The 25,745-nt window shown below is 44.7% G+C and overlaps 1 protein-coding gene across 2 annotated transcripts in view; it reads left to right on the forward strand.

Annotated features, from left to right (window-relative positions):
• The window catches only part of lama3 (laminin, alpha 3), a 316,232-nt gene that overhangs the window by 95,482 nt on the left and 195,005 nt on the right, over positions 1-25,745 (forward strand). For both annotated transcript variants that reach the window (XM_073045511.1, XM_073045521.1), the window contains exons 12-15: positions 1,709-1,849; positions 12,583-12,720; positions 17,535-17,669; positions 22,302-22,436. In XM_073045511.1, coding sequence (XP_072901612.1) covers positions 1,709-1,849; positions 12,583-12,720; positions 17,535-17,669; positions 22,302-22,436 — 549 coding nt within the window. The remainder of the gene's footprint in view (positions 1-1,708; positions 1,850-12,582; positions 12,721-17,534; positions 17,670-22,301; positions 22,437-25,745) is intronic.

The raw sequence follows: 25,745 nt of genomic DNA on the forward strand, positions 1-25,745 counted from the left end.
TCCCTTTTAGCTGAAAGGTTCCTTCCAAACCGGCATCTTTGTGAATCTCCTCCCTAGTGGAATCACCTGCTTCCAGCAGAGAGCCAACCAGCAATGTGCACAGTGTTCTTTCATGTTAAACCAAAGACCCTTGCTCTAACCCTCTATTTACATATATTCTTCATGGACATCTTCAACACTTCACTCATCCAGGCTGCTGCCCCCACATGCTTCAAATGAGCCACCATCATCCCTGTACCAAAGAAATCTACATCTTCAGAACTAAATGATGACAGTCCAGTGACACTGACACCAATCACCATGAAGTGTTTTGAATTGCTGGTAATGGCACATGTCAAAAACACCATTCCTGCCACACTGAACACCACTCACGAACATGCTTACTGACAGAACTGCTGTAAGACTGATGCCAAAGCACCTGGCCTTGACACACTTAGGACACTTATGTCAGAATGCTGTTTCTGGATTTCCCACAGACCTTGGTGAACAAACTCCTACTCCTCAGTTTAAATACACCACTGTGCAACTGGATGTTGGGCATCCTAACCAATAGACCTTAGATAGTAAGATGCACAACTGCTCTTCCCTCCCCATCATTCTCAACATGGATGACCTACAGGGTTGTGTGCTTGGCCACTGCTGAACACTCTAAACCTAAATTCCTTTCCCCCACAGATGCTGTTCAACCTGTTGAGTTCCCCAGCAGATCAATTGTTGCTTCAGATTTGAGCATCTGCAGTCTCTTGTGTCTCCAAGCATCGTGCATGCCTTCTTCAACATTCACCACTCTACCTACCTGTACTGCAACCTTCAAGGATCTATGGACTTATATGCCAAGGTCCCTCTGTCCCTTGGTACTCCCAAGGGCCTTATTTTATGTGGTATTTTTCTCCAAAATGCATCACTTCACACTTATCAGGATCACATTCCACTTGCTACTGCTCTGCCTAACTCACCAGCTAAATAACATTTTCTAACCCAAGACTGACATCCTCTCAATGATACTGTGGTTGGGCAACTAGGGATGGGCAATAAATGCTGGCAAAGTTCACATCTCATAAATAAATTTTAAAAAATCGATACTTCAGTACTAGATAGGGGAAGATTTGTTGGGGAAGTAGAGCAAAGGTTTCAAAGGTTCTGGTCAGCTCCAATTAGAAGATGCTAAATTACCGTATTTCAAAAAATTAATAAATAGTGCAAAAAAAAGGAACAAAGAGGTGGTGTTCATGTGTTTATGGCCTGTTCAGAAATTTGTTGGTGGAAGGGAAAAGCTGTTTCTGAATTTCTGATTGTGGGCCTTCAGGCTCCTGTACCTCCTCTCAAATATTAGTAATGAGAAGAGGGCAATTTCCAGATGGTGAGGGTCCTCAGTGATGGATGGATGGAAATGAACACATACTTAGCTGCCTGACCTACCCTACTGAATGTTTCTACTCCTTTCCACTTTTTTTTTGAGAATTTATAAACCTAAATAGATGTTACCACAGATTGTCAAGATTAGAAACTCACTGTGTGTGAAAATAAATTTGTAATTCATGAGAACATGATGGAACATGAAATTTATGAACAAGTGCAATCTTATTCTGGCTTCAAAAGAACATGAGGTACAGTACTGAAATGCTTTGGAGCGCATGGTATCAGAGTACACGGACTGGCATCTTTGCATTGTTCCTGATCTCCAACTCGTTGCCTTTGTTTCCTCCAGATTGTAGGTGTAATGTCCAGGGCACTGTTGGGAACACCTGCTTTGTGAATCCTGACATCCAGCGCTGTGAGTGCAAACCTCGGTACATGGGCCCCTATTGCAGGCACTGTACTGCAGGATACTACGGGAAACACTGCCAACGTAAGTACATACACTTATGTAAGAAGAGGTTGCAAGCTAGTGTGCCATCTGATTAGATTGACTTTTTAAACAGATAAAGAGAAATAACTTTACAGTGTGGTTGATATCTGGAACTCAGTGCCAGAGGTGACATTTAAATAGGCAAAGTAGAGAATGATAAGGTGCTAATATGGGTAGATGAGATTAGTGTAGATGGGACGAAAGGTGAACCTGGACATGGTGGGGCAAAGGGCCTGTTTTTGTACTGTATGACTCTGGGATTCTCTGAGTCTCGTGGGAAGACCAAAGACAAAGCCTTATACATCGAGCCTAGTGGCTTTGAGATGATGTCATGAAGCCTTTCCCCATTACAAGAAGGAAGTGGGGCTTTGGATTGGGTACAGAAGAGGTTTACCAGGATGCTGCCTGGATTAGAGGGCATGTACTATAAGGAAAGGTTGGACAAACTTGGTTTGTTTTCTCTGGAGCGGCAGAGTCTGTGGGGAGACCTGTTAGAGGTTTATAAATTTATGAGGTAGGGAAGCCAATCAGTCTTTCTCCAGGATAGAAATGCCAACTACTAGACAGCATGCATTTAAGGTGAGATGGGGATAAATTTGAAAGAGATGTGTAGGGCAGGATTTTTTTTACACAAAGAATGATGAGTGCCTGGAGCGGGCTACCAGGGACAGTTTAGAAGCAGACACAATAGTGTGTTAAAAAGTCTGTTAGATAGACACATGAACATGGAGGGATATGGATCATGTACAGACAAAAGGGATTTAGTTTAATTTGGCATTGTGTTCAGCATAAACATTGTGGGCTGAAGGGCCTGTTTTGTACTGTATTCTATGTTCTAACACAGAGCACAATGGGAATCTGAATTTCTCTCCTGCAAAAAGATGTAGGATGTACATACGGATCAAGGTTTAGATGTTGGGTCTACTAAAGACTTCAAAGGTGTCTCTAACCTTCCAAAACTGGATCTGTTAGTTTCTTCGTAATGAAAGAGTAACAGAATCACTGGTTAGGTTCAGGTTAGCCACGTTATAGTTACCCACTGCAACTGAGTAGTCTCCTGCTCTCCAGAAACAGGCCCTTCAGCCCACCATGTCAATGTTGACCTTTTATCCTGTCTACACATTCCAAAGCAGAATGTCATGGACCATTGAAAACAGACAATTAATCATGATCTAATTTCTATGTTTATAAATGGGTCAATGGGGAACTTGAATTCAAGTATTTCAATAAATAGAGTGGTAGAGTCATAGAGTAATATAACATGGGAACAGGCCCTTTGGCCCAACTGGTGGCATACTGACTGCAAACTAGTTTCATTTGCATTTGGTCCATAGCCCTTTAAACCTCTCCTATCTATGTATTTTGAGCCATCAACTCTAAATAGTGAATCAGAAACATAAAGTTAATTCCACTGCAATGCTGACCATGGAACCATAGAAAGATACAGCACAGAAACAGACTTCAGATCTCCAAGTTTGTACTGACAATTGCCCATCCTACCTTAACCCATTTTATTCCCCCTTCATTCCCATCAGCTCCCCCCCAGCTTTTACCCCTCACCTACACTCTAAGGGCAGTTTACCGTGGCTAATTAATCCAGACACCTGGTTGTCTTTGTGATGTCGGAGGAATGCAGAGCACCCTGGGTCACAGGGAGAATGTACAAACTCCATACAGGCAGCACTGGAGGTCAGTATTGAGCTGAGGATGTTGGATTTGTGAGGCAGCGGCTCCACCAGCTGTGTCACCGAGCTGCCCAGAAACCTTTGGATTGTTGTAAAAACCCAACAGTACTTTAGCAACATCTCCTCATAGAATCATAGAGCAACACCGCACTGACATTGGCCCTTTGGCCCAAACACTCCATTCCAACCAGGTGGTCCCAATTTCCTTCATGTGGCTCATATCCCTCTAAGCTCATCCCAAATCCCCTGTGTAGCTATCCAACTGCTTCTTATACCTGTCTCTGGCAGCTTGTTCCCATCAGGAAATGTAGACAAGGCTTTACACAAATGCAGAGTCGCAGAGATGATTTAGTGTTGAACAATCACTTTTAATAATTAACTGAAGGATCTCGGCCTGAAACATCGACTGTTTGTTCATTTCCATGGATGTTGCCTGACCTGTTGAGTTCCTCCAACACTTTGTGTATGTTGCTCTGCAAAATAACAAGCCACAAGGGGCCACAAAACAAGGGAGAATGATACTTAACACAACAAGGTAACTGAAGGTTAGGAGCAACTGGTTGAGGTTTGATGGGTGAACAAGGACTGTGGATAATACCTGGGCTTAAATAGGCTGCAGGTGATGAGTTTGAAATGAGTGGCAGGTGAATCCTATTAGCTGGGTGGCGACCTGGAGGTGCCTGCCTTTGCAGGCCTGACAGGAACCCCCCCCCCACCCCCCATGGCTGGCACCCAATGGCCAAGGACGACTCGGTTGAGTCCAGGCCGTTCGCTTCCCAGTTGACTAGATACTGCACATCCTGTGTACGACAATGTGAATCCATCTACTGCAAATCATGCACACTGGATCACCTTCCACCATCTGGCTTAGGCTCAGGTGGGTTGAGGCAGGACACATGGAAGGTAGGTGTGATCCTGAGGAACGGTGGCAACTGGAGATGGTAAGTGACTGGATTGAGGCTATGGGTGATCTTGAAGGGACTGATGAACCAGAGCAAAAGCTTGTGGGAGATCTTGGGTGGACTGCCAGACATGGTCCCCAAGCCAGAGTAGTCTAGCTGGGCACTGCTAGCAGTTGGCCTGGATGGTACACATCTTGCCTTTCAAGCACTTTGGGGTGGCTCTGATGGTAATGGGCCAGCAGACCTTCTGCATTCCAGCTGTGCTCCATTGCAAGGGTCCTGAATTCCACTGTGTAATTCAGCATTGAGTGCGAGTCCTGACACAGGGAAGTATGCAATCCGCTGCACCCCTTCCACATCCTGGACGGCCGTAAACCTGGCACATCTCAGCGGTGAATTCCTCATATTTATTGCAGATAGTGGTTTTATTGTCTCAGTTAGTGGCAGCCCAGGTCAGAGCTCGTCTAGTCAGGAGAGAGATAGAAACATAGAAAATAGGTGCAGGAGTAGGCCATTCAGCCCTTGGAGCCTGCACCACCATTCAGTATGATCATGGCTGATCATCCAACTCAGAACCCTGTACCTGCTTTCTCTCCATACCCCCTGATCCCTTTAGCCACAAGGGCCATATCTAACTTCCTCTTAAATATAGCCAATGAACCAGCCTCAACTGTTTCCTGTGGCAGAGAATTCCACAGATTCACCACTCTCTGAAGAAGTTTTTCCTCATCTCAGTCCTAAAAGGCTTCCCCTTTATCCTTAAACTGTGACCCCTCATTCTGGGCTTCTCCAACATCGGAAACAATTTTCCTGCATCTAGCCTGTCCAATCCCTTTAGAATTTTAGACGTTTCAAAAAGATCCCCCCTCAATCTTCTAAATTCCAGTGAGTATAAGCCTAGTCGATCCAGTCTTTCTTCATATGAAAGTCCTGCCATCCCAGGAATCAATCTGGTGAACCTTCTTTGTACTCCCTCTATGGCAAGAATGTCTTTCCTCAGATTAGGGGACCAAAACTGCACACAATATTCTAGGTGCGGTCTCACCAAGGCCTTGTACAACTGCAGTAGAACCTCCCTGCTCCTGTAGTCAAATCCTTTTGCTATGAATGCCAACATACCATTTGCCTTTTTCACCGCCTGCTGTACCTGCATGCCCACCTTCAATGACTGGTATACAATGACACCCAGGTCTCGTTGCATCTCCCCTTTTCCTGATCGGCCACCATTCAGATAATCTGTTTTCCTGTTCTTGCAACCAAAGTGGATAACCTCACATTTATCCACATTAAATTGCATCTGCCATGAGTTTGCCCACTCACCTAACCTATCCAAGTCACACTGCATCCTCTTAGCATCCTCCTCACAGCTAACACCGCCGCCCAGCTTCGTGTCATCCACAAACTTGGAGATGCTGCATTTAATTCCCTCGTCTAAATCATTAATATACATTGGAAACAACTGGGGTCCCAGCACTGAGCCTTGCGGTACCCCACTAGTCACTGCCTGCCATTCTGAAAAGGTCCCATTTACTCCCACTCTTTGCTTCCTGTCTGCCAACCAATTCTCTATCCACATCAATACCATACCCCCAATACCGTGTGCTTTAAGTTTGCACACTAATCTCCTGTGTGGGACCTTGTCAAAAGCCTTTTGAAAATCTAAATATACCACATCCACTGGTTCTCCCCTATCCACTCCACTAGTTACATCTTCAAAAAATTCTATAAGATTCGTCAGACATGGTTTTCCTTTCACAAATCCATGCTGACTTTGTCCGATGATTTTACCTCTTTCCAAATGTGCTGTTATCACATCTTTGATAACCGACTCTAGCATTTTCCCCACCACCGATGTCAGACTAACCGGTCTATAATTCCCCGGTTTCTCTCTCCCTCCTTTATTAAAAAGTGGGGTTACATTAGCCACCCTCCAATCCTCAGGAACTAATCCAGAATCTAAGGAGTTTTGAAAAATTATCACTAATGCATCCACTATTTCTTGGGCTACCCCCTTAACCACTCTGGGATGCAGACCATCTGGCCCTGGCCCTGGCCATCTGCCTTTAATCCCTTCAATTTACCTAACACCACTTCCCTACTAACATGTATTTCCCTCAGTTCCTCCATCTCACTAGGCCCTCGGTCCCTTACTATTTCCGGAAGATTATTTATGTCCTCCTTAGTGAAGACAGAACCAAAGTAGTTATTCAATTGGTCTGCCATGTCTTTGTTCCCTATGATCAATTCACTTGTTTCTGACTGTAAAGGACCTACATTTGTCTTGACCAATCTTTTTCTTTTCATGTATCTATAAAAGCTTTTACAGTCAGTTTTTATGTTCCCTGCCAGCTTTCTCTCATAATCTTTTTTCCCTTTCCTAATTAAGCCCTTTGTCCTCCTCTGCTGGTCTCTGAATTTCTCCCAGTCCTCAGGTGTGCCGCTTTTTTTTGCTAATTTATATGTTTCTTCTTTGGACTTGATACTATCCCTAATTTCCCTTGTCAGCCATGGGTGCACTACCTTCCCTGGTTTATTCTTTTGCCAAACTGGGATGAACAATTGTTGTAGTTCATCCATGCGATCTTTAAATGCTCGCTATTGCATATCCACCGTCAACCCTTTAAGTATCATTTGCTAGTCTATCTTAGCTAATTCTCGTCTCATACCTTCAAAGTTACCCTTCTTTAAGTTCCGAACCTTTGTTTCTGAATTAACTATGTCACTCTCCATCTTAATGAAGAATTCCACCATATTATGGTCACTCTTACCCAAGGGGCCTCGCACGACAAGATTGCTAACTAACCCTTCCTCATTGCTCAATACCCAATCTAGAATGGCCTGCTCCCTAGTTGGTTCCTCGACATGTTGGTTCAGAAAACCATCCCGCATACATTCCAAGAAATCCTCTTCCTCAGCACCCTTACCAATTTGGTTCACCCAATCTATATGTAGATTGAAGTCACCCATTATAACTACTGTTCCTTTATTGCACGCATTTCTAATTTCCTGTTTAATGCCATCCCCAACCTCACTACTACTGTTAGGTGGCCTGTACACAACTCCCACCAGCGTTTTCTGCCCCTTAGTGTTATGCAGCTCTACCCATATCGATTCCACATCCTGCAGGCTAATGTCCTTCCTTTCTATTGCGTTAATCTCCTCTCTAACCAGCAAGGCTACCCCACCTCCTTTTCTTTCCTGTCTATCCCTCCTGAATATTGAATATCCCTGGATGTTGAGCTCCCATCCTTGGTCACCCTGGAGCCATATCTCTGTGATCCCAACTATATCATATTCATTAATAACTATCTGCACAATCAATTCATCCACCTTGTTACGAATGCTCCTCGCATTGACACACAAAGCCTTCAGGCTTGTTTTTACAACACTCTTAGCCCTTATACAATTATGTTGAAAAGTGGCTCTTTTTGCTTTTTGCCCTGGATTTGCCTGCCTGCCACTTTTACTTTTCACCTTACTACTTTTTGCTTCTACCCTCATTTTACACCCCTCTGTCTCTCTGCACTTGTTCCCATCCCCCTGCCACATTAGTTTAAATCCTCCTGAACAGCAGATGATGAATGCAATTTTGTCTCGGTCTGTAGAATACAGAGGTGGCTGGAGCTCGAAGTGCAAGATGCACTGGGACAAGAAGTTGTGGCAGCAGGTTGGGGGGGGGGGGTCCGTGGAAGATTTTGGGGACTGGAATCCAGGGCTATGAGGAAGGAGGTTAACTAGTGTAGTGTTGTTGCAACAAGATGGAGAGTTAGTTGAGAGCGATGAGTAGATGGTTAGTGGTTTCCTGCTGTCTCTGGATCGTGAGCTCATGTCAGTAGAAGAGAGGTGAGTAAACTCTGTGAGTCAATCACTTGTTCACCCATCCCGTCAGGAAACTTAGAGGAGGGCTGACCCAAATGCAGAGTGGCGGAGATGATTTAGCAATGAGTGATCACATAAAAATAATAAAACTGGAAAATAAGAAGCCATGGGAGGGGCAGGTAGGAGGCACAAAAGGAGAGAGAATGGATACTGAACACAACAAGACAACCAGGTAACTGAAGGCTAGGAGCAACTGGCTGATGCTGGCTGGTTTAATGGGTGAACAAGGACCGTGGGTGGGAACTGGGTTTAAATAGGCTGCAGGTGATGATTTGGAAATTAGTAGAAGGTGACTCCTGTTAGCTGGGTGGAGACTGGATGCTGACTGCCTGAGCATGCCTGACAGTTCCAGATACTCTCATACCCTCCACGTGAACCACCCCTCAGGTCTATTTTAAATCCTGAATCTTTGCCCCTATGTTTTCTGAATAAATGAATAAAGAATAAAGACTAAGCCTAGCCAACCTCTCCCTGTAACTCAGGCTCCTCCAGTCCTGGCAACATCCTCATAAATCTTTTCTACAGGGAACAATATCTGACCTCCTTACCCAGACTAGTTTATACATGACTCCTGACCTGATAGCAGCATTCAAAAAACATTTGGATCAGTGTATGGAAAGGAGGAGTTCAGAGGGACATGGGCCAAAAACACATATAGCTCCCTGTGCACCATGGTCAGCATGAACTTGTGGGGCTGAAGGGCCTTTCTCTGTGCTGTTTGACTCCATGACTCATCCGGCTGCCTCCTCATGGTAGCACTGCCAATGATGAATATACACCGCAAACAAATAGATGATAAAATCTCTACATTGGATACCTGCCATGGCTTTCATCTTTCATTTCCATATTGTTGATCCAGCAGCCCCATGCGGTGAGCCAGGACCTTGTGCTAATTGTTCACAGCCTTCCAGCTAAAGTAAATGTGCCCCTTTATAGGGCCCATGTGACTCAGTTGCAATACTAAGGTTGTGCTTCATGTTTCTTTGCTTTTGAAAATCAGAATGTCTGCATGAAATTAATTTAAAAAATCTATGAGGATTCTTTCTACATGCAGTTTTCCAATTACCTACTGGTTTGCAGCTCACTACCAGATCATCTGAAACAGGAACAGGAGACAACTCAAATCTTGGGGCCAGTCTGATCACTTAATTAGTAGATCACAGTTGTGATTTTAAGTATAGCAGGCAGGTCCAGCAAGTAGTTAAGAAGGTAAGTGGCATGTTGGTCTATATTGTGAAGAGGGTTGGAGTTTAAGAACCAGGAGACAAAACTGTAGATGCTGGGATTTGGAGCACCAGACAGATGCTGGAGGAACTCAACAGGTCAAGCAGCATCAATGGGGTGGTGCTAGGGGCTGGGGGAATGTGGATAGTTGACATTTTGAATTGAGACCCTTCATCTGGACTGAAAGACGATCAAAAGTCAAAATCAAGTTCAAAGTACATTTATTATCAAAGTACGTATGCAGTACGTACTTTGATATAATTAGTGGAGCTCTGCAGGGATCTGTACTGGGACCTCTGGGTTTGTGATGTATATAAATGACCTGAATGAAAATGTATATGGGGGGGGGGGGGGGGGGAGTGGTTAGTAAACTTATGGATGATACCAACATTAGTGGAGTTGTGGATAGTGCAGAAGATTGGCAAAAATACAGCACAATATAGATCAGTTATAGATATGGGCTGAGAAATGGCAGATGGAGTTTAATCCAGATAAACGTGAGGTGTTGCACCTTGGTAGGGCAAATGCAAGGAGACAATACACTGTTAAGGGCAAGGTTCTTAACAGTGTTGCTGAGCAGAGAGATCTTGGGATCCAAGTTCATAGCTTCTTGAAAGTGGCTACACAGGTCAATAGGGTGGTTAAGAAAGCTTATGGAATGCTTGCTTTTGTTAATCAAGGCATTGAGTTCAAAAGTCATGAGGTTATGTTGCAAATTTATAAAACTCTGGTTAAGCCGCATCTGGTTACTGCCTACTGATCTGGTTGCTCCACTATAGGAAGGATGTTGAGGCTTTGGAGAGAGTGCAGAAGAAGTTTACCAGGATGCTGCCTGGTTTACAGGGCATGTGCTATCACGAGAGGCTGGATAAACTTGGGTTGTTTTCTCTGGAGTGCTGGTTAATTTACGTTTTTCTTGTGAATGCTGCTTATCTGATGATCTGTGGCTGTGATGCTGCTGCAAGTGAATTTTTCATTGCACCGGTACATGATTGAAAACTTAGATCTGTGAGTTTTTATACCAGTTCAGTTAGTCTGGTTCTCTGTTTACAAGATCCGAGCAGTGCCCAATAAAATGGAGTGCTTGAATAGGAATGGAAGTGTTTTGAAATGTTTTGTTTTCATTTTGAGTAATTTTTGTTTTACCAAGAAAATGCTAACCAATGTACATCTATTAATTTTATATATGATGCCATTTTTAAGGTCACTTTTGTCCATTTTATATTAGATTTCTTGCAGTTGGAAAATACTTTTAAAAACTATCCTAGAATCTGGATCCACTAGCAGACATTTTTAATATGCAGATCATGTGTAAAAGTGCTTATTGAAATTAAATCAGCTGGTACTTCAAGATGGTGCCAGCAAATAACGCAACCAATGGCAATGCTCTGCAGTTCACGAAGCTACTTCTTTTAATTCTTCTTTTAAATATGATTCTACTACTAAGCTTCAGGTGATTGGAACCTGTGATTTACATCTTGATGGTGTGTTTTTGGGCTGATTGAGTGAGCTGGTGCTTTGCTGTCTCTCAGACTGTTTGGAGTGGAGTGTGTGGCCTGGACCTGGAAGCCTGGAAATGGGGTGGGAGTCCATGATGGAATCCAATGCTTCTCTCTAATTGAGTTGTTGAGCCTGGTTAAAGTCGACGAGGATGAGAGCAGAGGATGGGTGGGTGTTTGGTGCAATCTGCCTGTGTTTGACTGATCCTCCTCTCCTTTTCGTTAGCTTCTGCTGAGGAAAGTGCAGGAGTCTTGCGATCCAGGTTGCAAGGATTGATTGGCAAGACTATGGACTCATTTTAGGAGACTCCTGAAGACAAATTTCAGAGTTGTATTCTGTACTCATACTTTGATAATAATTCTGCTTTGAATTTTTGAATCTTTGGAATGAAACAGCATTGAAGTACAGAGGGATGTTGGGGTCCAGCTCCATAATTTACTACAAATAGCTACACAGCTGGATAGGTGGTGAAGAACACTTGCCCTCACTGGTAGTGGTGTTGAGCACAAGAGTAAGAAAGTCATCTTGTAGCTCCATAAAAGCTGAGCCACACCACACTTGCTGTCTGGCCACACCAATAGGGGAAGGATGCAGAGACTGTGGAAAAGGTGCAAAAGAAGTTTACCATCATGCTGCCTGGATTGGAGGGTTTGAGCTTTAAGGAACGGTTGGACAAACTTATGTTCTCTGAGACTATCGAAGACTAAGGGGAGACCTGACAGAGATACTTAAAGTTATGTGAGGAATAGATATGATAGACAGACAGAACCCTCCCCAGTGTATAACATTAAACACCAGAGGACATGCTTTTAAGATTGCGGGGTGGGGGGGGGGTGGGATTAATGTTTAAAGGTGATGTGCGGGGCATGTTTTTATTTAAAGATACTGTGTGAAATAGGCCCTTCGAGCCCTTTGAGCCTTGCCACCTGGCAAGCCACAATTTTACCCTGGTCTAATCAGGGGACAATTTACAATGACCAACTAATCAAATAACCTTAAACCTTTGGACTGTGGGAGGAACTGGAGGAATCTTAAGCATTCCACAGGGAGGATGTACAAACTCCTTGCAGAGGACGCCAGGATTGAATTCTGAACTTCGACCCCCTGAGCTGTAACAGGGGGTCTAACTGCAACGATGCCATGGCACACAGGTTTGTTTATGTAGAGTGGTAGATGCCTGGAATGGGTTACCAGTGGTAATAACGGAGCAGGCAGTTCAATGGCATTTAAGAGGATTTTACATAGACACACGAGTATGATGGAGATGGAGAGATTTGGATGATATACAGGAGGAGGACATTTAGTATAAATTGGCATCAACATCATGGCCCAAAAAGTGTGCATTGGGGTATTAATAGGAGCATTATACAATAATTCAGAAATTCTCCCACTGTGACATCACCAAAGTCCTGAGGGTCTGCACAACTGGGGTGTTACTATATTGTGGTGGGTTACGATGTAGCAGAGCTTGGTCTAAGTACTGTGTGCATTCTCTGAGCTAACACTGTCAGTGGAACTTCAGCCCTTACCTGATATTTTGCAGACTGCCAATGTTACCACGCTGGTGTGTCTCCCCAAGTGTGTGACCCAGACACTGGGCGGTGCTTGTGTCGAAGAGGGTTTGAAGGCTACTTCTGTGAAAGGTGTTCACCTGGGCACTACCAGTTCCCCTCCTGTAAACGTAAGTAACCATTCCTATTCAGAGAGAGCTGCCGATGTGTGACTAGTGATGGTTTTCTATTTCCATCCGTCAGTTTCAAACCTGCCTTGGAATTGTGTTTTAATGCTCCTGTCCAGGAGCAGACCTTGTTTAGACTTGTAGGAATGTTAATATGAACGCATGGCATCACTCACCTGGAGAGCTGTGGGAGTTCAATTATTGGTTGTAATCATAAGATGGTAATTGTTTTGTTACTGAGCCACAGTGAAAAACAATCTTTTACAAACTGTTCATACAGATCAATTCATTATCAAAGTGCGTTGAGGTAGTAGAAAAGAAAACAGAGCAGAAAGCAGAGCAAAGTGCACTGTCACCGAGAAAATGCAGAGCAGGAAGACAACAAGGTGCAAGGTCATACCAAGACAGATTGTGCAGCCAAGAGTCCACGTATTGTTCCAGGAGCCTGTTCAATAGTCTTATAACAGTGGAATTAAAAGCTGCTCTTGAGTGTGGTGGTTTGTACTTTCAGGTTTTTGTATCTTCTGTCCGATAGGAAGGGAAGAAGAGGGAATGTTGGGGGGGGGGGGGAGAGTAGAAGGTGTCTTTACTGAGGTAACATAGAGGGAAAGCTGGTTTCCATGATGTACTGAGGTGTGTCTACAACTCTCTGTTTCTTGTGGTCCCAGGCAGAGCAGTTGCCATACCAAGCCATGATGCATCTGGATAGGATGCTTTCTGTGGTGCTTTGATAAAAATTGGTGCAAGCCAAAATTTCTTAAGCCTCTGGGGAAGTTGAGGTGCTGGTGAGCTGGCTTGTCTGCAATGTCAATGTGGTTGGACACGTATACACCTGGTGATGTTCATTCTAAGGAACTTGCAGCTCTCAACACGACTTTGGATAGATTTATGGGCAGTGATCCATGCTACAGGGGGGTTGGTAGGGGAGTGGATTTGAGGCTGAGGTCAGCCCAATTATTGGATGATGGACTTCTATTCCCTGTGTTGCTACACTCGGATAATGAATGGTCATCCACAAAGTTTGGAATGTTAGAGTAAATATGGCGATCTGTCCATTGCACATCATTTACCAATCAAATGACAGGATTACCAGACTGTTTAATTGCTAGTGGTCTGGTCAGTTAACTGTGATGAGTAGTAATTCTTTTCACCCTGCTAAGTTGTGGACTCAGCAGGTTCATGGTCATAATCATGTCCCACTATCAAGGATGTCTACAAGAGCTGATGTCTCAGGAGGATAGCATCCATGATCAGGAGGCCCCACCATCTGAGCCATGCCCTGTTCTCGATGCCATCAGGCAGGAGATCCACACCTCAAGATTCAACATCCCACCACCTCAGTGGACTGTAATGGATTGATTTGTATGAACAGTATGCAAGACAAATTTCTCGCTGTACCTTAGTACATGTGATGATAATAAACCGAGTGCTTAACTACGGCACTCCTCTCTCCTCCTTGAACCTTACCCCCCCCTCTGAACTCACTGCACTCCACTCTCTCAGCACCAATCCCAACCTTACCATCAAACCTGCAGATAAAGGGGGTGCTGTTGTAGTGTGGTGGGCTGACCTGTATCTTGCTGAAGCCAGACGGCAACTCTCAGACACCTCCTCTTACTTACCTCTTGAAAAGGACCCGACTCCGGACCATTAGAAAATTGTCTCTGACACCATCATTAGCCTCATCAATTCTGGAGAACTCCCATCCAAGCTCTTTGTTCCTTTACCACACGCTGCTCATTTCTAACTCCGACCCAAGACCCACAAACCTGACTGTCTAGGTCGGCCCATTGTCTCTGCCTGCTCCAGTCCCACTGAACTTGTGTCAGCACACCTCAACTCCATTCTATTGCCTTGGTTCAGTCCCTTCCCACCTACATCTGTGACATTTCACATGCTCTTGATCTCCTTAATAACTTTCAATTCCCTGGCCCTGACCACCTCATTTTCAACATGGGTGTCCAGTTCGTATACACTTCTATCCCCCATCAAGAAGACCTTAAAGCATCTGCATCCAATATCCTTCTCCACAACTTTCACAGGATCCTACTCTCAAACACATTCATCCCTCTCCACTAACCTCTCTCCTGGCACCTTTCCTTGTAAGCCACACTAATGCTACACCTTGCCCATTCACCTCCTCCCTCACCTGCATTCAGGGCCTCAAGCAGTCCTTCCAGGTGAGGCATCACTTCTCCTGCAAATATGCTGGGGCCTCCTCTACATTGGTGAGACCCGATATAAACTGGGGGACCGTTTTGTCAAGAGCCTTCGCTCCATCCACCAAAAGCAGAATTTCCCGGCGGCCAACCATTTTGATTCCTATCCCCATTCCCATTCTGACATGTCTGTCCATTGCCTCTTCTTTTTCCATGATGAAGCCACTCTCTGGGTGGAGGATCAACACTTCATATTCCATCTTGATAGCCTCCAACCTCATGGCATGAACACCAATTCGTCCTTCTGGTAAAAATATGTCTTTTTCTTTCTTTTCCCTTTCCTTCTTCTTCTGTTTTCCTCTCTGAACTCTTACCTCTTCCTATCACCTACCCCTGGAGCCCTGCTTCCTTTCTTTCTCCTATGGTTCACTCTCCTCTCCTATTATATTCCTTTTTCTTCAGACCTTGACCTTTCCCACCCACCTGGTTTCACATATCATCTTCTAGCTAGTCCTCCTTCCCTCCTTACCCACTCCCAACTTTTTATTCTGGCATGTCCCCTCTCCCCTCCCCTCTTCAGTCCTGAAGAAGGGTCTCGTCCCAAAACATCAACCGTTTATTCATTTCCATAGATGCTGCCTGACCTGCTGAGTTCCTCCAGCGTTTTGTGTGTGTTGGTTTGGATTTCCAGCATCTACAGACCTCTTGTGTTATTAATAAGCCAGTTCCAATTTCTCTTCCAATTCTTGAACTGACCTGGAAATTCTACCACAGACTATTTATTTTTTACTTCTTAACTTGCATTAGTGCCTTTGTCTAATTTTGTGTATTTTGTGATAAAGGTTAAGTATAATTTATTTTAACTAATGTTTATGTTAATTGATGTTTGCCATATTTGCAATGTACTGTGCTCCTGCTGCAGAAAGTGAATTGCCATATGGTACGTGCCCATGAAAGTAAAGTTGATCTTGAGCTTAGCTGTGTCAAAGCCCACTGTAGGGATTTGTTTCCATTCGGTTCAGCCGTCACTTACTGATATTTGTTCTTGAACTGTCAGGTGAGGGTGAGGGGCTCACTGCCATTGAAAAGGGATGGAATAAAGATCAAAGATTAACTTTATTTGTTAATGAAATGCGTTGTTTGCGTCAATAGCCATCACAGTCCGAGATGTACCGTGGGGCAATCGCAAGTGTGGCCATGCTTCTGTCACCAACATAGTAAGCCTACAACTCACTAACCCTAACTATTCACCTTCGGGATGTGGCAGGAAACTAGACACCCAGAGGGGAGAACATACAAACTCTGCAGATCGCGGTGAGGATTGAACCACAATCGGTGATCACAGGTGCTATAAGTGTTGTGCTAACCACTACACTATCGTGGTCAGCCAACTGGAACTCCGTGGGCTCAAGGGCCTCTGTTTTTACAGTGGCAGTGTCCCCCATGGTTCACATTGCTGAATAGAGGACCCAACTGTTCTGTAACAGGAGATCCTCAGGGCGAGGGGGAAAGAACAGTGAAAATTGAACAAACTGCAGATGCTGGAAATCTGAAAAAAGAAAAGAAAATGCTTGAAGTGTTTGATTCAGGTATTATCTGTGGAGAAAGGAACCAAGTTAACGCTTCTGTTACCCAGTGCAGAAATGGCCCAAGTGCAGAGTGAGAGACACACTGAAGCAGGTCGATAGTTCACAAACTTTAATGTGAGCAGTGTTAAAGGGAAAATAAACAATAAATGCTAGGTCAAATAGGGCCATTAACTAAAACTCTCAAATGGGAAATAAAGCCTACACTGTGGCTGAAAAGAAAATCTAAATATTAAACGAATACTGCTAGTCTTCAGAATCAGTTGGCTTGAAAGTCCAATTTCTCAGGGAAGGCCGAATGCAAACAGGCAGCGAAGCTTTGCTGTGCTCTGGTCAAGTCTCGAGAAGCACTACGATGACAAGTATGGAGTTAAATACTATCACAATTAAATAATAATTAGCTGACACGTGCAAATTCTCAAGCGCATTTGCCCTATCTATTGTGCTGCTGAATCTGTGATTGTGACAGCTTCACGTTTAAATAACTTACTCATAAAGTAATACAGCACAGAAACAGGGCCTTTGGCCCAACTGGTCCATGCCAACCAAAGTTCACATCTAAGCAAGTCCTATTTGCTCACGTTGGGCCCATATCCCTCTGAAACTTTCTTATCTATGCTCCCGTCCAAGTACCTATTAAATGTTGTTATTGTACCTGCGTCAACCACTTTCTCTGGCAGCTCGTTCCATATAGTGACCACCCTGTGGGGTGGGTGGGATCTTTGATTATGTTGACTGCTTTACTGAGACAGCGAGAGTCCACAGAGGGGAGTCTGGTTCCCATGGTGTACTGAACTGTGTGTGACTCTCTGCAGTTTCTTGTGCTGAGGGGCAGAAAAGTTGCCATACCATGCTGAAATGTATCAGGATAGGAGGCTCTCCACGGTGTGTCTGGATAAGTTGGTGAGGGGTGAGCGTTAGGGTGAGAGTAGAGGTTGTGTTAGTGGGATTTGAACAGTGGCTTGTAGATCAGTGGCTGCTGGTCCATTAACTTTGCCTCTCCCATCACATGTTCCCATTCCACTGCTGCCTGTTGTACTGACCAATGTGTAATGTGACTCTCGTTCTGCAGCCTGTCTCTGTAGTGGGTTTGCAACTCTGCCTCAGGTGTGCGATGACCTCGGGAAGTGCCTCTGTCGAGCAGAGTTCGAGGGCCCTCAGTGCAACCGCTGTCGAGTGGGTTACCACTCCTTCCCCTACTGCCAAGGTAGGAACTGGCGTTGATACATCTTGTATTCATCTGGAATCGGAGTTGCATCCTGTCACACACAGGCCTCGTTCATATCTACAAGATGGTCTGCATCATTTGTCAATGTTTAGTGAAGTTTTAAACAAAGGTGTGCATTCATAACACAGCTCTTGTAAACTCAGGAGACAAAAGAGACTGTGGATGCGGGAACCTGGAGCAACGTACAGACTCCTGGAGGAAGTGGGTGGGTCAGGCAGCACCTGTAAGGGGAGCTAGGTGGTTAATGTTTTAGATTCTGCCCGATTTTCCTTCACAGATGCTGCCTGACTCAGAGTCCCTCTGGCATCTTCCAGCCTCCACGTGTTGCAAACATCAGGGGCCAGTAAAATACATTTTGAATTGCATCTGCTGTTGTAAAGTTGGAAATGCATTGAAAATGTATGCACAGCAAAATCCCTGTGATCTGACAATGACCAGATCGTGGGTTTGGTGCTGTTGGTAGAACATAGAACATCAAAAGTGCAGCACACGGACAGGCCTTTCGACCCGCAATGCTGTGCAAAACCAGCTGAAAAAAAAAGCAAATCAAAAACACCCAAACACTAATCCCTCTTACCTACACCATGTCCATATCCCTCCATCTTCCCCACATTCATGTGCCTATTCAAATATCTCTTAAAAGCCTCTAATGTATTTGCCTCTACCACCATACCAGGCAGTGCGTTCCAGGCATCCACAACTTTGAGTAAAAAAACTTTCCCCTCACATCCCCCTTGAACCTACCCCCTCACCTTCAATGCATACCCTCTGGTATTAGACATTTCAACCTTGGGAAACAGATACTCTCTGTCCTCTCTATCTATGCCTCTCATAATCTTATAAACCTCTACCAGTTCTGCCCTCAGCCTCTGCTGCTCCAGAGAAAACAACCCAAGTTTATTCAGCCTCTTGCGATAGCACATTCCCTCTAAACCAGACAACATCCTGGTGAACTTCTTCTGCACCCTCTCCCTAAGCCTCAAAATCCTTCCTACAGTGAGGTGACCAGAACAGTAGGCAATACTCCAGATGAGGCCTAACCAGAGTTTTATAATGTTGCAACATAAGCTCCTGACTTTTTAACTCAATGCCTCGACTAACAAAAGCAAGCATTCCATAAGCCTTCTTAACTACCCTATCATCCTGTGTAGCTATTTCCAAGGAGCTATGAACTTGGATCCCAAGATCTCTCTGCTCAGCAACACTGTTAAGAGCCTTGCCCTTCACAGTGTATTGTCTCCTTGCATTTGCCCTACCAAGGTGCAACACCTCACATTTATCTGGATTAAACTCCATCTGCCATTTCTCTGCCCATTTCTGCAACTGACCTACATCACACTGTAACATAGAATCATAGAAAACCTAGAGCATAATACAGGCCCTTCGGCCCACAAGGCTGTGCTGAACATGTCCTTACCTTGAACTACCTAGGCTTTACCCATAGCCCTCTATTCTTCTAAGCTCCATGTATCCATCCAGGAGTCTCTTAAAAGACCGTATCGTTTCTGCCTCCACCATCACCGCCAGCAGCACTTTCCACCCACTCACCACTTTCTACGTAAAAAAAAACTTACCCCCGACATCTCCATTGTACCTGCTTCCAAGCACCTTAAAACTATGACCTCTTGTGCTAGCCATTTCAGCCATGGGGAAAAAACCTCTGACTATCCACATGATCAATGCCTCTCATTATCTTGTACACCTCTATCAGGTCACCTCTCATCCTCCGTTGCTCCACGGAGACAAGGCCGAGTTCACTCAACCTATTTTCATAAGGCATGCTCCCCAGTCCAGGCAACATCCTTGTAAATCTCCTCTTTGCCAGACTTCTACATTATCTACAACTCCACCAATCTTGATATCATCCAAATTTGCTAACTAACCCCCCCACCCCCCCACCCAATCTACATTTTCATTCAGGTCATTTATAAAAATCACAAACAGCAGAGGTCCCAGCACAGATCCCTGTGGCAGTCCAGCAATTACGGACATGGAGAGGTTAAAATTGATCAGGAAGGTAGGATAACTCCCCTGTTGTCCTATTGTGTTGATGAGGATTCAGATTCAGATTCATTTATTTATCACATGTACATTGAACCATGCAGTGAAATATTGTGCTGTTGTGTTAACAACCAACTTGGAATGTGTTGGGGGCAGTCCGCAAGCATGGCCACACACAGCATGCCCAAAATGTTCAGCAAAAACAACAGCAGCAAAGCAAACCTCTTTTCTTCCTCCCACTCACTTCCCACTCACACATACAGATAGGCCTCCAACCCCAGGACAGGCCACCTCCAGGCCTCCAACCTCTAGTTCCTGCCCTGGACTCATAAACATCAGGCTCTCTGACTTCTGGACATGGGGCTTTGACCGCTGACACTAAGATGTTGAGCATTTGCTGATGGAAAAGTGGCAGATGGAGTTTAATCGGGTCAAGTGTGAGGTGTTGCATTTAGAGATCCTATGCAAAGAGAGATACCAAATGGCTGGATCCTTACCAGTGTTACTGAGTAAAGAGATCAATTACATACCTCCCTAAAGGTGATGGGGTAGTTGGAGTAAGGGTTCTCTGGTTATTGTCTGACAGAGGGGTGCTGTCTCTAACACTGGCACAGAGAATTACCGGTGTTACTGAGTAAAGAGATCAATTACATACCTCCCTAAAGGTGATGGGGTAGTTGGAGTAAGGGTTCTCTGGTCATTGTCTGACAGAGGGGTGCTGTCTCTAACACTGGCACAGAGAATTAAACTCAAAGACCAATGTGTTGCTTCTTCAGACCCACCTGCCACCTTTGGATTTTGAGTTCACAGACAAAACCAGCACTCACTGTATCCTGAACTGCCCCGAGCCGTTGGGGGTGATCTGCCTTCTTCAACCCCTGCAGCCCTTCTTGATGCCATCAGGGAGGAACCTCAGGGTTTAGACCCAGAGTCGATGAAGGACCAGCAATGTGCTTCTAAGTTGGGATTTGTGTTACCAAGAGGAAGTACTGCCATGGGCCTTCTGTTAGTTAGGACATTGAATATAGAACACTATAGCACAGGAACAGGCCATTCAGCCCACAATATCTATGCTGAAATAATTAAATTAAATCTGCCTGTACATGATCCACATCCCTCAATTCCCTGCACATTTGTGTCTCTGTCTCTGTCTAAAAGCCTCATAAACACCACTATTGTATCTGCTACCACCACTACACCTGGCAGTCTGTTCCAAGCACCCACCACTCTCTGTGTAAAATGCTTGTCCTGCACATCTCTGTTGAACTTTCCCCCTCTCACCTTAAATCCATGTCCTCTAGTATTTGACACTTCTACCCTGGAAATAAACTATTTACCCTACCTATGCCTCTCATAATTTAATAATATAAGTAACTTATGTCAGGTCTACCCTCAGCCTTCACCCTCCAGAGAAAATAACCCAGGTGTGTCCAACCGCTCCTAACACCTCAGCAACTCTAGTCCAGGCAGCATCCTGATACAGGTCTTCTGCACGCTCCCCAAAGACCACATCCTCCAAGTAATAGTGACCCGAACTGTACACAGTACTCGAAATGCTGCTCAACCAAAGTTTTATACGGCTTCCACATGACTACCAGACTCAATATCCCTACCAATAAAGGCAATCACTGCCATTTGCCTTCTTTCCCATCCTACCTAGCTTTCCCCTGAAATTTGAGCTTAAGATTTTTTTTCATTAGGTACGATCTCTGACGTTGCTGACGTTCGTTGTCCTTGTCTTGTTGCCATGCACTGCAGAGATGTTTAGGGTTCACCACATACTGGGTCTGGGTAAAGACCGTGGATTTCCTTCCCTAAATCAGGCAGGGCTTTAAGATAATCCAGTAGTTACACCATGACCAACACTCAGTCTAGCTTGAATTTAAGTACAAGGGGATTCAAATTTGTGTCTCCCAGTTCAAACCTCTGCATGTTGGTACAGGAATGCAACTGCAAGGCCACACTGTCACTAGTCATGGTCTGTTGGCCGATAACCACAGTGGATATGTAAAGGAAATGAATGTATAGGATAGTAGATTGGGAGGGGGGGTCTATCCAATAGGAATGCCAGGTCCGGAATGGTGTGGAGCGTGGTGAAGTTGTAGCTGTCAAAGGAGGTGTTGTTATAGAGAGTCATAGAGTCACAAATGGAAACAGACCCTTCTGCTCAAGTGGTTCGTGCCAGTTGCCCATGTTCAGCCCATAGCCTTCCAAATGCTTTCCCTCCACACACCTGTCCAAACACCTCTGAAATGTGGCACTTGGACCCGTCTCAACCACTTCACCTGGCAGTTCATTCCAGGTACTCACTTTGCTGCACGTAAAGTTATCTCTCAGGTCTTTATATCTCTCCCCTCTTATCTTGCACCTGTGCCCTCAAGTTTTGCATTCCCCAGCACTGGGGAAAAGACCATGACTGTGCACCCACAGTTTTATAAACTTCTTTGAGGTCACCCCTCATTCTCTGTTCCATGGACAACCTCTCCCTGTGACTCAGGCTCTCCAATTCAGGCAACACCACTGTAAGTCTCTTCCATGCCCTCTGCAGCTTGATCATGTCTGCGCCAGCTTCTTCCCTTGTTGTTCATTGTACCGATGACTGATTTGCAGCCTGTTCCTGTGACCCTGTGGGATCGGTAAACAACAACTGTGATGCTGCTGGACGATGTCAGTGCCATCCAAACTATATGGGACCAGCCTGTAGCCAGTGCGCAGACGGTTACTACGGCCACCCCAGCTGTTCACGTAAGTGTGTTGCTGATACCTCCCTTCACAGCATGACTAACTCGTACATAAAACATGGGAACAAGCCCTTTGGCCTACAATGTTGTGCCAAACTCATTAAGCTAGTAATTAAACTAACTTAATCTCTTCTGCCTGCACAACGTCCATATTCCAACATTTTCTGTGCATTCATCTGCCTATTCAAGAGCCTCTCAAAGGCCTCTATTGTATTTGGCTCTACCACCCCAGGCAACATGTTCCCGGGATCCACCACTGTCTGTAATAAAATTTACTCTGAACATCTCCTTTGAACATTCTTTCTCTCACCTTAAAAGCATGACCTCAAGTATTAGGAAAAAGACGCCAAGGATCTACTCTTTCTGTGTCTCTCATAATCTTCTAAACCTCTATCACATCTCCCCTCAGCCTTTGCCTCTCCAGAGAAAACAACCCAAGTTTGTCCAACCTCTCCTTAGAGCACGTACCCTCTAATCCAGGCAGCATTCTGGTAAACCTCTCCTGCATCCTCTCCAAAGCCCTCACATCCTTCCTACAGTGGGGTGACCAGAAATGAATGCAATACTCCAGATAAAGCCTAAACAGAGTTTTACAAAGATGCAACATAACTTCCTGATTCTTGAACTCGGTCGTCAACAAATAAAGGCAAGCTTGCAGTACAGCTTCTTTAAAACTGGTTGAATGTTTTTGTTCAGTGGGCAGATTTGACTTTTCCGAGCACAACCAGAATCAGGTTCATTATCACTGGCATGTGTCAAGAAACTTGTTAACTTAGCAGCAGCAGTTCAATGCAATACATAATATAGAAGGAAAAAAAAATCAATCAATTACAGTATATGTATATTGAATAGATCAAAAATTGTGCAAAAAACAGAAATACTGTATATTAAAAAAGAGAGGTCGTGTCCAAAGATTCAATGTCCATTTAGGAATTGGATGGCGGAGGGGAAGAAGCTATTTCTGAATTGCTGACTGTGCGCCTTCAGGTTTCTGTACCTCCTACCTGATGGTAACAGTGAGGAAAGGGAATGCCCTGGGTGCTGGAGGTCATTAATAATGGAGGCTGCCTTACTGAGACACCGCTCCTTGAAGATGTCGTGGGTACTTTGCAGGCTACTCAAGATGGAGCCGACTAAGTCTACAACCCTCTGCAATTTTTTTCAGTCCTGTGCAGTAGCCCCCCCCCCCCCACCCCCATACCAGACAGTGATGCAGCCTGTCAGAATCACTCCAGTATCAAAGTAAATTTTGTATGTTTACACTAAAACAGAGCGTCCAGTGGAAGATCTGTGAGCAAAAGGGTTGTTTCAGAGTGGTCACTAATAACCTTTTTAGCTATTTTCGAGATAACCAGCCAGAGTTTGGAATCAGATTCTGCAGTTTAAGCTGGAAAAGTACAGGAAAGACCAGTGAGGAGATTGCCAGGACAGGAGGGCTTGAGTTATAAGGAGAGACTGGACAGCCTGGGACTGTTTTCCCTTGGGTGAAAGAGGTTGAGGGGGGACTTTATCATGGGTTATAAAATCATGAGGGGCTTTGATACGTGATTGGTCACAGTCCTTTTCCCAGGGTAGGAGAGTCTAAAACTAGATGGCATTGTTTAAGTTGAGAGGGGAAAGGTTTAAAGGGGACCTGAGAGCTCCATTTGCCTGTGTTTGGTATATAAACCTTTAAAAATTTCCTGCCCCCATGTACTTTAAATGTTGTTATTATACCCACCTCTCCTATTTCCTCTGGTAGCTCATTCAATATTGTCAACCAACCCTCTATGTGACAAACTTGCCCCTCAAATCCCCTTTAAATCGTTCCGTAATTAATCCTATGCCTTCCAGCGTTAGACGTTCCTACCCTGGGGAAAAGGTAGTGACCATTCACTTTATCTATGTCCTTCATGATTTCATAAACATTTATGAGGTCCTCCCTCAGCCTCCTTCGTTGTTGTTAATGTACCTGCCTCGACCAATTCCTCTGGCAGCTTGCTCCACATACCTATCACCCTCTGCGTGAAAAGATTATCCTACAGGTCCCTTTTAGATCTTTCCCCCGCTCACCTTAAACCTGTGCCCTCTAGTTTGATGCTGCCCTAACCTGGGCACCATGGTAGCATAGTGGTTAGTGCAATGCCATTACTGCTTGGGGCATTCTAGAGTTTTTAGTTCAATTTCAGCGCTGTCCGTGAGGAGCTTGTATGCTCTCTCTGTGAACCGCGTGGGTTTCCTCGAGTTTCTCCAGTTTCCTCCCACAGTCCAAAGATGTACCGGTTAGTAGGTTGCAAATTGTCCTGTGATTAGGCTAGTTTTAAATCGGTGGGCTGCTGTGCAGTGCAACTCGTTGGGCTGGAAGGGCCTGTGCGTGCTGTATCCCTAAACAAATAAAAAATAAAATAAAAATATACTCTATGCCCCACATGATTTTGTAAATCTGTTTAAAGTCAACCTCTTTTACTCCATCTCCCAGCACATCTAATTTCTCCTTATAACTCAAGAACTCCAGTCCTGGGAATGTCCTTGTGAATCTTTTCTGTAGCCTCCCTATCCTTTCTTTGGTACAGTAATGAGGACAGCACACAGTACTTTGCATATGTTATATATTGTCTACTGCTAGTCACTCAGAGATCTGGGGGTAGTATGCCAAGAGGTGTCTGCTCTGAAGTGGAAGCATAAACCTGTGCGAGCCTTCCTCATGAGTGATGTATCCACAGGCCTGATTTGAGATGTGCTAACCACAGCATTGCTATAGCACTTTGAAATTCCTATTTTCCCAGCTTTGAATTCCTGACTCCCTCACAAGCAAACCCAACATAACAGGAGCAATGTGAGTATTTTTCCTTTTGGGCCTCTACTCCCAGTTCATATCATCAGATAGAACAGAACATGAGCTCTTGCTTCATATCATAAACACAAGAGATTCTGCAGATGTTGGAAACCTTGAGCAATGCACACAAAATGCTGGAGAAACTCAGCAAGTCGAGCAGCATCTATGGTGACCCAGCTCACCCACCTACCCTTTCACCTGGTCTCACCTATCACTTGCCAACTTGTATTCCTTCCTCTTTCCCCCTTCCCCTTCTTATTCTGACTTCTGCCCCTTTCCCTTGCAGTCCTGATGAAGAGTTGCTGCTTAAAACCTCAACTCTCTATTCCCCTCCATAGATGCTGCCTGATTTGTTGTTCATCCAGCATTTTGTCTGTGTAACTTTTGCTCCACTCCTCCCCCACAACTGCTTTATACCAGCTATCTCACCACTTTCCAGTTCTGATGAGGGGTCTGAACTTGAAACATAGACTGTTCACTTCCCTTGAGTTCTTCCAA

The sequence above is a fragment of the Hemitrygon akajei genome, chromosome 1 (assembly GCF_048418815.1).
Source record: "Hemitrygon akajei chromosome 1, sHemAka1.3, whole genome shotgun sequence".
In the NCBI taxonomy this organism is placed as follows: Eukaryota; Metazoa; Chordata; class Chondrichthyes; order Myliobatiformes; family Dasyatidae; genus Hemitrygon; species Hemitrygon akajei.